The sequence below is a fragment of the Mustela erminea genome, chromosome 11, assembly GCF_009829155.1.
Source record: "Mustela erminea isolate mMusErm1 chromosome 11, mMusErm1.Pri, whole genome shotgun sequence".
NCBI lineage: Eukaryota > Metazoa > Chordata > Mammalia > Carnivora > Mustelidae > Mustela > Mustela erminea.
In genome coordinates, this window is record NC_045624.1 from 19,946,385 (window position 1) to 19,961,424 (window position 15,040).

At 51.0% G+C, this 15,040-nt stretch overlaps 1 protein-coding gene across 4 annotated transcripts in view; it reads left to right on the top strand.

The window, feature by feature from the left end:
* PLXNA4 (plexin A4) overlaps window positions 1-15,040 on the top strand; it is a 424,114-nt gene that overhangs the window by 54,632 nt on the left and 354,442 nt on the right. For all 4 annotated transcript variants that reach the window (XM_032305147.1, XM_032305148.1, XM_032305149.1 and 1 more), the window contains exon 2: window positions 8,735-10,000. In XM_032305147.1, the coding sequence (XP_032161038.1) occupies window positions 8,816-10,000 (1,185 nt within the window). In that variant the 5' untranslated portion in view covers window positions 8,735-8,815. The remainder of the gene's footprint in view (window positions 1-8,734; window positions 10,001-15,040) is intronic.

The window sequence follows — 15,040 nt, forward strand, 5'->3', positions numbered from 1 at the left end:
TAGGAAGGAGACCCGGGCTGTGTTCTCCAGTCCCCCTCCCTGCCCTCAGCTGCACACATGTAGCACCTCCCTAGCCCTCAAACTTTGGAAGGACCACGGAGTAACGTGAAGAATTTTCTGCCTTACAGACATTGGCATGGTCATCTCTTACCCGTCTAGGCACAGCTGCTTGCAGTCTGGCTTTGGGAACAAGGAGGGGGTGGCTGGCACCTAAAGGGGATGCCCTCTAGGGGCAGCCTCATGTACTACAAGGATCAGAGCTCCCAGCCCAGTGCCCAGCCTGGGCTGTGAATCCCAGCTGTGATAATGCTGGCTAGTTCTGTGTTAGCGTGTTGCCAACTGCTGCCACACACATACCCACCATTTCAGAACCCTGTTCCAGTAATGGTTTCTCTCTTGCCTTCATGTGTGGGTTCTTCCATCTCTGGGCTCCATCCTCCTATAGAGCCTCAGAATCTTCTTTAACCCACTGGTGAAAGGCTCTGTAGGGAAGTCCTATCTATTTCCTACCTGCTTTGATGTACAGATAAAGCCAGGACATTTCTTCACTCTTCACAGGGCCACACCTGGATACTGCATGAAAATGTAGAGGCTGGGAAAGGTGGGCCATAGTTGTGGCCACCTCTTACCAACAGCCTCACACCATCAGGTGCATGGATGGGGAAGCACCCATTTTTGGTGGTTCATTAGCTTCCTGTCCTCCAGCCTTGCCTGGACAAGAGATGAATCATGTCTAGTGTGGCACTGAAGGGGAAATGAGTTTCCTAGCAGGGGTTGGCCAGTGGAGCTATGCAGAGCTTACCAGTGACTAGAGATGACCTCAAAGGGGGACAGCTGGAGGGTCCTATAGGAAGGAGACTGTTAGTCACCAGAGAACAGGTCTTCTTCTTCTTCTTTTCAAAGATTTATTTATTTATTAGAGAGAGAGAGAGAGAGAGAGAGAATAAGCATGGGGGTGAGCCCCATGTGGAGCCCAATCCCATGACCTTGAGATCATGACCTGAGCCAAAATCAAGAGTCCGATACTTAACCGACTGAGCCACCCAGGCACCCTAAGGGCGTACTGTCTTCTGCTTGGTACTGCCTTCTGCTTTAGTGTATGAACTCTTTGCAGCCAGCTCGGAATCCCTTGCATAGTATTTGCTCAATCAACATTCATTGGCTAGATAAAAGAATACACGCTGATTCTAGCAACTGTGTCTTCTACCTCATCTAAGTTTTCCTCAATGCGAGTTTGCTCCCTGTCCTCAACAAGGTCTGTGCTGATTTTCTCTGCTGAGTAAGTGATCAAAGACTAATTTGGGGACTCAAGGCAACTTGCTATGATATTCCAGCGGGTAGACTGAAAGCTTTCATTGTAGATCCTGGATAAAAGAGACAGTTTCCCTGATGCACTTGAAGTCATGCTTGAAGCAGACAAAACTGAGTATTTTAAGTAGTTGGAAGCACTGGATCAGAGCAGAGCAAAACCAGCATTTTGAGTTTGGTCACTGTTGGAACAAAGGGCACAGCACCCAGGTTTGCTCTGACTTCCGCTGTAGGTGGTCCCAGATGCCATTGCAGACACATGGCAGGGGAGTGGTCATTCATTCGTTCATCAATCTCTCACTTATTCATCCATTCATTCATGTGTTCTCAAACATTTATTACGTACCTATTATCAGGTATTACATACCTATTATTACATACCTGTGTATCAGGATCTGATATTAGAAGCAGAGAGAATCATGGTAAAAGATAAATTTCTGGCTTCTAGAAGCTCACATTTTAGGGAGGGGACAGCATCAGTGGACAAATACAGCACATTTTGTACAGTGTGAGATTCTGGGGGGCACTGGTTCATCTACTACTATATCACAGGGACATCCTACACCAGTATGTCTACTACCATATCACAGGGGCATCCTACACCAGTATGTAGAAGCCAGAAATGGCTTCTTCGGAGATGAAGAGGCAGGGTTGAGGGGTGGGGATCCCAGGGAGTGTAAACCACCTATCCAGAAGACACAGAGGCTAGGACAGTCACCATGGGGTCTCACCATGGGACCTGCCAGTGCTGCTCTCAAAGCAAACACCCAGCAGACAGAGGAGCACTGTGTTGGATTCTGAAAGTCAGCACACAAATACACATACAAACACCGTCACACACCCAAATCTTAACCTGAAATAAAGTGCCACTGTTTGCAGAATTCTAGGTTACCTCTGTGGCCAGCAGGACATGGAGAACTCTTTGGCATGCTTCCTTTCCCCTGTGAAAGGATAGTCTATTAGAGAGGAAGGGGGGAGAGACACTTTAGTCTTTTGGCTGGAAGTCTGGATTTTTCTGTGTACGGGTTAGGATTCTTTCTTTAACAAATTCCAGAACCCACACTGGCTTATGCAGAAGGGGAATTTTTGGCTCATGTAACTGGAAAGTGTAAGCATAGAGCTGGTTTCAGGACACTTGATCTAGACATCTGTGTGATGTCACCAGGATCTGGGATCCAGTAATTTCCATTCTCTTGCTCAGCTCTGCTCTCCTCAGTGCTTTGGGCTCATTCTCTTCAGGCTCCCCTCCCCACCTCCCACCCCCAGGATTATAAGATGGTGCTCACAGTTCTCAGGTGAATGTTTCTCCAAGGTCACATCCAATGGAAGACCTAGAACTTTTTCCTCAGCACTCTCATCCAAAACCTGTGGCCTCTCAGAGATTCTGACCTTACCAGGTATCCATCCCTGAACCAATCACTGAGACATTACCCCCCGCCCCCACCCCTCCAGCAGCTCTGTCCTGATTGGTTTGGACCCAAGTCATGTGCTCTCCTTTGAAGCAGGAGTAGACGCCATTCGCTCAGAAGCTTTTGGGCTGAGAGAGGGTGAAGAGGTGGATCCCTAGAGGGTAAATGAATGGTACCAGAATAAAAAGTGTCCCCTATCTCTAACAGTGTCTTTCAAAGATTTTCTTGATCATGACTATATTAGTCAGTGTTCTCCAAAGAAACAGAAACTCTGTGTGTGTGTGTGTGTGTGTGTGTGTGTGTGTGTGTGTGTGTGTGTAGAGAAAGAGATTGCCTTTAAGGAATTATATTATACAATTGTGGAGGCTCCAAGTCTAAAATCTGTAAGAGTAGGCCCACAAACTAGGGACTCAGAGGAGAACCATGTGGGCCCACAGACTGCAGACTCAGCAGAAAGCCAAAGGCTTTCTGCTGGCAGAATTCCTTCTTTCTCAGGGAGGTCAGTCTTCAGCTCTTTAGATGGCTACTTTATGTGGGGGGCAGGGGAGTCTTTCACCCCAAGTCCACTGATTTAAATGTTAATTTCATCTGAAAACATCCTCATGGAGACATCCAAAATAATGTTTTCCCACATATCTGGGCACCATTGGCCAGCCAATTTGACATATAAAATTAACCATCACGGGGCGCCTGGGTGGCTCAGTGGGTTAAGCCGCTGCCTTCGGCTCAGGTCATGATCTCAGGGTCCTGGGATCAAGTCCCACATCGGGCTCTCTGCTCAGCAGGGAGCCTGCTTCCCTCTCTCTCTCTGCCTGCCTCTCCATCTACTTGTGATTTCTCTCTGTCAAATAAATACATAAAATCTTTAAAAAATAGAAAAAAAAATAAAATTAACCATCACAATGGCTAACGTTAAGAAATACATTTACATCACACTCAACGCATACACATAAATGGCTCAAATAAAAGTCACGCTAGGGCGCCTGGGTGGCTCAGTGGGTTAAGCCGCTGCCTTCGGCTCAGGTCATGATCTCAGGGTCCTGGGATCGAGTCCCGCATCGGGCTCTCTGCTCAGCAGGGAGCCTGCTTCCTCCTCTCTCTCTCTCTCTCTGCCTGCCTCTCTGCCTACTTGTGATGTCTCTCTGTCAAATAAATAAATAAAATCTTTAAAAAAAAAAAAAGTCACGCTAAATCGTCGTTATCCTTCCTCAATGTGACATAGTCTTATTTTTCCTCTATTTTATTTCATAAAAAAGCATGTGGGACCCACTCAGTTGGTTTCTGGATTCATGGTATGTTGTAGAGATGGTCTTTTGAAACACCATCCCAGATTAAGTCTTCAGAATGCTCTATCATCCCATAGCAAAAGTCTAAGTCCCAGCATGACTTTGCGCTACCTCAGCCTGCACCTGTACCTGTTTGTGCCTCAGTTTCCTTATTTGTAAAAGAGACACACTTACAAATATTTCTTCTACCTAACAGGGTTGTCATGAATACTAAAATCAGAACAAGGTGATGTATTTGAAAACGTCTTGTAAACTCTAAAGTAATTTCATGAGGTAATTGCCATTTTAAACTAGTCTATAATAACTTTCTTCTCTACCACTCAGGGATCTGAGAGGCTGGTGCTATTTCATGAAAATGAGTTTGAGCTCTTCAACACTGGCCACATAAAACAAAGACAGCCCCAATTTCTTTAATCAAAATGATGATCGGCTTCTAAAAATGAGTCCCAACTCCCCCGAGATCATTCAGAATTAAAATCTGATTTCAAAGAAGGGAAAAGTGTGGTATGTTTGGGTTCAAATGCTGAGACTTTCAGTTCTCCAGCCTTCTGCCTCTTGCCCACTCCGCTAGTTCAGCGAGGTCTTTGGGCTGATCTTGGGGTGACTCAGTCACGTCACTTGCCTTCAAGGATCAGAGATGGACTGGTGCTACCTCCAATACTTTTAAAACCAGCTAATTGATGCCCCCAGAGAAGACGTCATAGGCAGGACCTAGAATTGGGAGCAGGGTTTTCTAACTCGGGTCACCACCTTATATAAGGACAGATGTTCTGGAATGGAGCTGCCCAGGCAGGCCAGCTCGCGGGGAGAGCTGCCTCAGGCAGCCCTGGGGGGCAGAGGGCCGGCAACTCTGCCCACTTGTGAATCTTAGAGCTGGGAGCAGGGGGCGTTTCAGTTGGGTCACACCCAGCCCAGACAAGCTGGAGCCCACACCCTTGCTTGTTCTTTTCTTTTCCATTTCTCTGTTACCGTGTTTCCTAATCAGTCCTTCCGTATTGTGTAAAATATGAGGGTGGTTATTCCCATCACATGTTATTGTTTTCTGTGGGTGCCCCCCTCTCCGGGCGCAGTAATTTCACCATCCCCAGATGAGGGTGATAAGTGTTTGAGATGCATAACTGTGTCTCATTTCACTGTCTAATAGAAGATGGAGAAAGAGCCCCGGCACCTTTCTGCTCAGTAAATTCATAATTACAGGCTTCCTTGCCTGGCTTCGTATGAACTGGAGAACTGTTGATTGGTGTGTGGGTCTGTGAGTATGTACAGTTAGGGTGGGGGCGTGGCAGGCACACTCCCCCCCGCCCCAACCCCCGGTGCCTGGCAGGTTCCTATACAGGGACTGCAGCAGGTTCCCTCCAGAGAGCGGGTGGCTGAGCCCTGGGCAGCACCTGCCTGTCTGGAATGAGGATTACCAGCCCTGCTGGAATTTGGTTGTTGGCAGCAATGTTCTGAGAGCTCTGTTAGCCAGAAGAACATATGGCATCCAAAGAGCATGCTCCCCTAGACAAAGGCCAGGGAGCAGGTGCTGAAATGGGTTCAGACAAAGTCGGAGGACAGGCTGCAGGTGGTGGAAAGAGCACTGGACAGGGAGTCCAGAGACCCGAGCTTCACACCGCCCCCTTCTTCAACTCACTATGTGACCTTCTGCAAATCATTTAATTTTCCTGGATCACAGGTTCCTTGTCTTTAAAATCATGGATTGGAACTTTTTACCTGGATTGTCTCTTCGTGATGAAAGACTTCTAGATTCTTCTCTGATACTTGGATTGGCACAGGCAGCTCAAGATGAGCCATCCCGAGTCCTCATCTCTTCAGCTGAGATGGTGCCATCAGGTACCATCTTGTTATCATAATCCCAACCCTGTTCATCTCATTTCAGTCTTGTCAACAAGTACAACAACTATCGTTTGCTAAGTACTTGCTGCTCGCCTGCCCCGAGGCCCTGGGCCAGGTGCTTTCCGTCACGAACAGTTTGAGAGGTGAATCGTGGTGCCCGCGGGATGGATATTATCTGCCGGGTTGTGCTCTGTGGGTCCCGGGGGCTTGACTTCCTCCTACAGAGCTGTCTCGGGGTTTTTCTCTTTGGGGACTTACATGAATTGAAAAGGGCTTCTGTGTGCTCTGTATTCTGGACTCTAGAATTGTGTGTCTCTAGAAAGACTATGGATTTTGTGGTTTGATACAGACCTGGGTTTCAACCCCAACCCTGCCACTTATTATCCCAATCCAGAGCTAAGGCTCCTCACCAGGGAAGCAGGTGAAACCACTCCAAGCCCGACGCCTGGCTGTGCTGATCAGGCAAGGGGGTCACACGCAGGCTCATACGTGGGGCCTGGTAGGGCAGATGACATTCCTCCGTGCCTCTCTCTGCCCAGGAGAAAACAGGTCTTGAGTCTCGGCTGTATGTCGGGTGTGAGCTTGGCTCTGTGGATTCACCAGCGAGCACGACAGGCCTCCCTGCCCCCATGGAGCCCGCGGCCCTCAGCCCCAAACTCCAGTGCCCCTGCAGAGGCTGAATCAGTGGAAGGACGGGGACCCCTCTCCGGGGGCCTGTGCTCTTTTCCCGCAAGTGCCCCTTCTCAGTACCCTGCAGTTTACAGTCTCCAGCTGGCACGGATGTCCTGACGAGGCTCGGGGCTTCTCTTTCAGCCCTGTCTCCTACCCAACCCTGTGCTCCAGACAGACTGTCCCTGGTGTGCGCCATCTGACAGGCTTTTGCGACTCCGAACCCTCCCCAAGGAGGCCCTTTTCTTCCGGCTCCACGTGTCCCCGCTTAGTTCACAGCCGTCCCACAGCCATCTCCTTGCTCCCTCATCCCAGGCTGGAAGTCAGCGTTCCTCATGGGAACATTCTACCATCTGTCACATAGCAGCCCGCTGTCCGCGTAAGTCGGGTTCTGGTGGCATCTACCTGAGCGGACCCCCGAGTTCTCAGAGGGTCCCTGTAGCCTTGGCTGTCCTGGGACCCCACAGCATTTTGCAAGTTCTGACTGTGCCCCGTGCCAACATCTGTCACGTGGGGGAGTGAACGCAGGCCCCAGACCGGCACGACTGTTCTGGGCTGTGGCTAGGCAACCAGTCTCCCTCCTCTGGTGTGCCTTTGAGAGGACCTGGGCTTTCTGTCGGGATTTCAGCAGACGTCGAGTCTTGGCTTTCTCCTTTCTTCTCTCGGCCTTCGTGGAAACGTGCACTCTACCTGTGGTTGGGGTGGGGGGTGGTTTCTCTTGCTCTGTGGTCTACCTCTTCCCGCCACCTGGTTATCGAGGATGTGGGGGTAAATGAGAGAAATTCAGCAAAGCTGAGATGCCCCCAAATAAGATGTCGGTCATTCCTGCCCTTAGTTCTCTCAAACTGGAAGAACTAGGAAGCCATCCCCTTGAATGAGACTCTTAGGACTGAGCACTGTTTTGTCTCAAGGGGAGTTATTCATTCATTCATTCATTCATTCATTCATTCATTCACTCATTCATTCATGGGACAACTTATTAAACCGTTTGTTCTCTCCCTGTAATGAAAACCTCTCACAAGAGGCCCCAGTAGGAGAGGCAGCCAAGGTCTGCCTCATTAAAATGACATCAGGGCTCAGAGCTGGGCAGTGTACCCAGAGGACCCAGTCACCACAGAGGGATCCAGGATCAGCCTCCTGCACCACTTGGCAGTGGGCAGGTGCAAAGGAGAAGCATAGGTGTAGACCCCGAGAGCTGGGGCTGTAAGAGACAGCCCCCAGGAAAGGGCTTTCTGAGCTATTGTGCTGTGCGTGAACACAGCTGGCATCTGTCCCCACCGCACCAGGCTGGGGTAAACAGAGATGGGTTAGCGGTGAAGAATGAGAACCTACTGTCGACTTGCACACCCGGGTTTGAATCCACCTCTCCCCCTATACAAGCTCTGCAAGTTGTCTAACTTCCTTAAGCGGCAGGCTGGGGACAGCCATACTGCTGACTTCAGAGGACTGGGTGCCAGCAGGAGATGCCACATGCAAATCAGGTTATTTGTGTGAAGGTTAATATAGGAAATCTTCACAAAGAGTTCCTAAAGGTGTGGCTCCTTAAAAGGCAGAGCGGTATTTGGGGGTAGAAACAGCGAGCCCCGTTACCTCCTCTGGGACCAAGTGGTAGGGGCCGGAGGTGGTTCACAGAACCTGGAGACAGAGGTGGCGTGGGGAGGCACTGAGACCTGGGGGTGAGGGTGGCAGCCGTGAGGGCAGCCCACCCCCATCCTCCTGTCCCCTCCCCTCCCCTCCCCTCCCCTCCGGCTTTCTGCTGACCCTCCCGGCTCTGTGGACCACACCAGGCCTGAGGGCAGGCAGCCCGTGCACAAAAAGTCCACCCAGGTCAGCCTCCCAGGTACAGAGAAGGGCAGGTCGCGGGTCTGGAGGGGCAGCTGGAAGAGTCCCCAGCACTGAAGGGTTTGTACGCTGGAACGAGACGGTCTCTGGAAGGTGCTGGACAGTGATTGTTCCAAAGACAGGCATCAGGTAGCGAGTGATTATTGTCCTCACCATGACCATGGTTATTACCATTATTGCTATTGTCGAGGTTGCCCTCCTGCTGCCCAGCCCTGGCTGTCCCCCGCACGCGTGGCGGCGGAGTCCCTAGGCCTTCCACATCTCTGTGGCAGTTCTCTGTCTCCGCACGAGCAGAGGGCTTTCCGGGTCCAGCCGCACCAGCTGTGGGGGTAAACTGAGCACTATCATTGTGGTCCAGTATCACATCCTTGCTTTCCCCCGCAGGGAGCATCTCCTCCTGAGTCCTGGCCCTCCGAGGGGACCCTTGTGCCGAGTGCTGCCGTGCCGCAAGGACCTGTTTCTGAAATGAAAGCCATGCCTTGGAACTGGACTTGCCTTCTCTCCCATCTCTTGATGGTGGGGATGGGCTCCTCCACTCTGCTCCCCCGGCAACCCCCACCACCGTCCCCGAAGCGGTCTTTTGTCACATTCCGTGGGGAACCAGCCGAGGGTTTCAACCACCTGGTGGTGGACGAGAGGACAGGGCACATTTACTTGGGGGCCGTCAACCGGATCTACAAGCTCTCCAGTGACCTGAAGGTCTTGGTGACCCACCAGACAGGGCCAGATGAGGACAACCCCAAGTGTTACCCACCCCGCATCGTCCAGACGTGTAACGAGCCACTGACCACCACCAACAATGTCAACAAGATGCTCCTGATAGACTACAAGGAGAACAGGCTCATCGCCTGTGGGAGCCTTTACCAAGGCATCTGCAAGCTTCTCAGGCTTGAGGACCTCTTCAAGCTGGGGGAGCCCTTCCACAAGAAGGAACACTACCTGTCGGGAGTCAACGAGAGCGGCTCCGTCTTTGGAGTGATCGTCTCCTACAGCAACCTGGACGACAAGCTCTTCATCGCCACGGCGGTGGACGGGAAGCCGGAGTACTTCCCTACCATCTCCAGCCGGAAGCTGACCAAGAACTCGGAGGCAGACGGCATGTTCGCTTATGTTTTCCACGATGAATTTGTGGCCTCGATGATTAAGATCCCTTCGGATACCTTCACTGTCATCCCCGACTTTGATATCTACTACGTCTATGGCTTTAGCAGTGGCAATTTTGTCTACTTTTTGACCCTCCAGCCTGAGATGGTGTCTCCACCAGGCTCCACCACCAAGGAACAGGTCTATACCTCCAAGCTCGTGAGGCTCTGCAAGGAGGACACGGCCTTCAACTCCTATGTGGAGGTGCCCATCGGCTGTGAGCGCGGCGGGGTAGAGTACCGCCTGCTGCAGGCTGCCTACCTGTCCAAAGCCGGCGCCGTGCTCGCCCGGACTCTCGGAGTCCGTCCGGAGGATGACCTCCTTTTCACTGTCTTCTCCAAGGGCCAGAAGCGGAAAATGAAATCCCTGGACGAGTCTGCCCTGTGCATCTTTATCTTGAAGCAGATCAACGATCGCATTAAGGAGCGGCTGCAATCCTGCTATCGTGGGGAGGGTACACTAGACCTAGCCTGGCTCAAGGTGAAGGACATTCCCTGCAGCAGCGCGGTGAGTCAGGGGAGGGCCCATGGGCTGGAAGGGCAGGGTGTGGCAGGGAGACTCTAGCCTGTGGCTTCCATAGGGTGGGAATCACCCATCCCAGTACGCAAGTGAGACAAGCACATCCCATCTCTGGGTCTCATTGGACTCAGATCAGGGCCGGTTCAAATGCGTTGTGTTGCGTCTCTGACGCTGAGCTTATCAGGGTTGGAGGTAGAGCTGAAAGGTATATTTCCATTCTGGGCACTTTATTCCATGTTGGCGTGTGGTTATAGGGGAACATGCTTGGAATAAGCGGGGATTCTGTTATATAGTTATATGCACCAGGCATTGTTAAGGCCAGATTATCGTGTCCTCTGGTACGACACATGGACCCATCCTTCCTACTGACTGTGCCTGCAAATCACTTCCCTGGGAGCTTGGAATGAAACCATTAGTGGGAATAATGGAGCCGGGCATTCTATATTTGGCGTAGATCTACAACTTCAGGAGCATTATGATTAAGTGCCTTGAGTATCTTTAGGAAAGGGCAAAATGGGAGCAGAAGTGGGGTGGGAGTCCAGTGCATATAGGGGCGGATGCAGAACTTACTTAGAAGACTGCATTTCTGAAGCATTTTCTGTGTGCTCCGTTCCCAGCAAGAGACATGCCAAGCAGCTTGAAACAGTGCTGGGTGACAGAAATGCTGAAGGAAACCGGAGGTGGGGAAGGGAGGGTGGGTTTAGGAGGCCTTCCCAGGGCCTTGCTGGGCAGCCACAGGTGCAGCAGATCGTGGCCCGGCTTGCTGTGGCCGGACTTCTGTTCATCTTGAAAATGATTCCAGTAACTTAGAGGCTCGCTTATGAGCATCTTCTATACCCGTGTCCCCCTCCTTTCCCCGTTTATCATTCACTTAAGAAATCACGAACCTCATTTGAGAAAAATCTATCCTGTGATCTTAATGTAGAGAGAAGAAAGGAGAATTCACACACAGGTAGAAGTACGTGATTCTTGAAGGCCAGTCGAACTTCGGTGGAATGCCACATTAGAAAAATGTATCTTTCTTTTTTAAAAGATTTTATTTATTTATTTGACAGACAGAGATCACAAGTAGTCAGAGAAGCAGGCAAAGGTGGGGGGAAGCAGGCTCCCTGCTGAGCAGAGAGCCCGATGCGGGGCTCGATCCCAGGACCCTGAGACCATGACCTGAGCCGACGGTAGAGGTTTAACCCAATGAGCCACCCAGGTGCCCTGGGAAAATGTATCTTGATTGACTTTAAGAGTCTAAGTTTCCCTTCACGAAGTATAGCTACTTGCCAAACACATCTCAGAGGACACTGGCTCCTGGGCAGCTTGTGGGGAGGTCATTCCTCTGGGCACTGGGACTCCGGGGTGGGGGGTGAGGAAGGGGAGATGGAGGAGAAGGAAGGGACTCAGCAACGCTGGTCTTCAGGGTCTTAACATTTAGGCTCCGGCTGTTTTCCAGTGGTGAGTTTTCCAGGTGCCTGGGCTGAAACTAAAAGATGCCATTTCTTTTTGGAGATCCCAAGAAGCCAGAGACCCCTAGTGTCAGAGAGAATGGGAGAAGCATCATGGGCCAGAGAGGAAGCAATCAGTTGACAGTCTTGGCCAGGCCAGAGAGCAGAGGGGACTCCAATGCAGCTGTTGAGCCCTAGCAGGTGTCATATGTTTGGGAACCTTTGGTTTGGGGCAGTGACTGATCCACTCAGTAGAATCAAGGAGACAGGTTTCTGAACTTGGGAGCCATGGACTTCTCCCAAATGCAGGGTCTAAAGGACAGGCCTGGCACTATGCTCTGTGTGTGTATGATACACATGCGATCATAGCTCCCTGGGAGGGATACATTAGGAAGCTGGCATGGGGAGGGCCCCTAGAGACCCTCTGGACGGTACCTTCATTCTCCGGTCTGGCAAGGGAAATGAAATTATCCAAGGTCACTAATTTTGGGAAAGAACAGCAGACATAGCAATTGAGGAACCTCTCCCTTGCTTCTTGAGGGAAATCCCACTTGCACACATACGCGCACACACATGCACATGCATACACCTACCCACGCATGTATGCACACACACAGTAAATACTCGTGCTAGCACACACACACACACACACGCACGCACTCCCTAAGTTCAAAAATGCAAGTCTACACTGTGTGCTTATGAACCAGCTAGTTCTTTTGCGATCAGATGGGTTGGCTATTTTTTTTTTTTTTTTTTCTGTCGTTGCTTTTCTGTTGGAAACTTGCTCAAATTCTGTCTTTTCAGGTGAGGCTTTTGGGAGTAGAATCAGCTGCAGGGATCAGCCTGGCTGCCCACGGGCAGGTGTTTGTCCCGCCCTTGCTCCCTGCCACAATACAAAAAGCAAAGTTCATCACGGAAGTCTGCAGAGCTGCAGGTCCTAAGGCTGCATGGTGGCCTTGGAGAGAACAGAGGGACGACAGCTTTGCAAGACAGGCTAATGCCAGGCCTGGGAGTCATGGAACCAGATAACAAGCTTTTGATTTTTCTTTGGGCTTTAATTAGCCCTTTCAAGCTGAAGGCAAGTTCAGGGCTGAGAGCACAAAGGAGGAGGCCAGAAACTCCACACTGGGCTGGGCTGTGTCCCCAGCCAGTATAAAAGGCCACAACGGCTTGTAATGTCAAGTATCAGTTTCCTTTGATTTGGCTGACACTTGGATGGCTTTGCTCTGGTGCTCAGGTGCTCGGCCACAATTCATTTGGCCCCAGCTCAGACCACACATGCCCCCCTCCTCCCCACTCGCCATCAGCCAGGCTAGAGTCCTGGGCCTCCCCGGGAGGAACCCTCATGGGTGCACTGTTTGCAAACCCAGCTTTTCCTCCACCCATTAACGTGGCCTTTTCCCTTGAAGCAAGGATTGACAAGTTGAATCTAGAATTCTCTTTGGCCTCTTGAGTCCAAGATTCCCTGGAGGCCTGTGAAGTGGGACAGATTCTCAGGTGGCCTCCGTCCCGTGGCATTCCTTCTGTAAGACAGTGGAGGAGGGAAGCTTGGGCCCAGGAATTTGACTTTAAGACCTGTGTTTTGTAGGCTAGGTGTTCCCTGTGGGTTTTATCATAATTACAACCCCAAAAGTTTGAAAAGGTATGATTAGTGGTTCATTTTTTAAATTGAGATATAACTGACATATGCCATTATATTGGTTTCAGATGTATAACGTAACAATCTGATATTTGTACGTATTGCAAAGTGATCACTGTTCTAAGTCTGGTTAGCCACACATAGTTACAAATTTCTTGTGATGAGAGTTTCTAAGATCTATGCACTTAGCAACTTTCAAGTATACAACACAGTATCTTAACCATGTAGTCACCACGCAGGACATCACATCCCCAGGACTTAGTTATTTTATGGCTGGAAGTTTGCACTTCTTGACCAGTGATTCGGTTTTACCGTGTTCCTGTTGTCTTCATTCCCTAAGGATAGGACGCCCATCTCGTGGTGTCCTTCTGGGCCTCCCAGCCCCTGCCATTGCTTGGGATCCCCGTTCCTTCTCCTGGACTCCGGCCTCCAGCCCTCAGAACAGGCAACACTATAAGCCCTGGCTCCCGACCCCCCACGAGGTCCCAGCTGCCCCACTGGCTGTGTTCAAGGAAGAGGGGATGGCATGGGAAGAGAACACAGGTGTGACTTGGGCTGCCACGCCGGGGAGCGTTTGTGGAGCCACGTGGTGGACCACGGCCTGATGACCATACAGGACAAGTGTCGCACCACGAGGCTGGAATCTTGGTCTGCAGCCCCCAGAGAGCTTCCTGTTGCTTTTGTTCCAGGTAAATCATGAAGACTGGCAGAGCCCATATCAGAGATAAGGGATGGCCCCCCAGAGTGGCCTCCTCTTGGGATTGGGTCGCTGTATATGTAAATGCTTAGCAAGCACGAACCTCTGAGTGGGTATTGGGCGTAGAGGATAGAGAAGCAGCCCAGATGTTTTCTGGTGCTTGTGGGAGATGGCAGTGGATTTCATCTTTGCCTTCTGGCCATTCTTTACCTGCGCCCTGGCTTTCCCAGCTTGAATAGAAAGAGATATCCAAGGACAACTGTGTCTGAAAATTACCTACAGGTCTCAGGAGGGAATGGGCAGAAAGAGGGTCCTAGAGGCATCAGCTAGGGATCCTATTCTGTCTTGGAATCAGGGGATTAAAGGCCATCCTGAGGCCCTTTGCTTGTGCACATCCAGGAGGGTTAACGCTAATGATAGAATCTCTGTTTCTGCTGCTCAGCACTGTCTCTGGTCCCTTTTGAAGGCTGTCACCCGGGCTTCACAAAGTGTCTGTCTGCAGAGCACAAGATGATGGGCATGAGGAACCCATTGCCTATGGCTTCTGTCATGTGCCAGGGCCCTGAGCAGACCAAGGGGACAGCTCCCAGCCTTTTCTTGGAGCCCTGACGGTCCTGATCCAGAGAGGGGCAGCCAGGCTGGAGAGTGTGCTCTTGTGGGCCAAGACTCTTGGGCTCTACATGGGCTGAGTGGCCTGGCCTCCCAGAGTCCCCGCGGTGGATGCCAAGAATCACGAAATGACATCAGTGTCCAGGAGCCCAAGGGTCCAGGAGGGAGCTGCACCCCAGCAGGTGACGATGACCTGTGTATCAGGAACGATGGCTGTGGTCACAGGAAAGGTCGTCACTCGTGCCACTAAGTCTTCTCTGAGTTTGGATCCGATTGAGAAGTGGACATGGGAGTCAGGGAGTGTCAGCTTTAGTGCTGATAAAACTGGATGGCGCAAAAATCAGCTTCTTCCTCTTCCTCTCAAAACTTGAACTTTGGGTGACCTTCCAATACAAAATGTAAGTGCTCGGGGCAGAAACTATCATCCAGAGTCATTGCCTCACACCAGTCAGGTCTCCGTAGCAGGAGGGGAGACCCTCATGGGGGTTCATTGGCATTGGGCCTGACCGTTTCCAGAGGGGTTCATCACCATCTTTTCTTCTCCTGATGGTGCTGTAGGGTAATAGCAAAGGCAACATCCTCTCCAGCTGAGAAACTGGAGGAACAGAAAAGTCAAGTACTTCACTCAAGGTCATGGGATTGGTGGA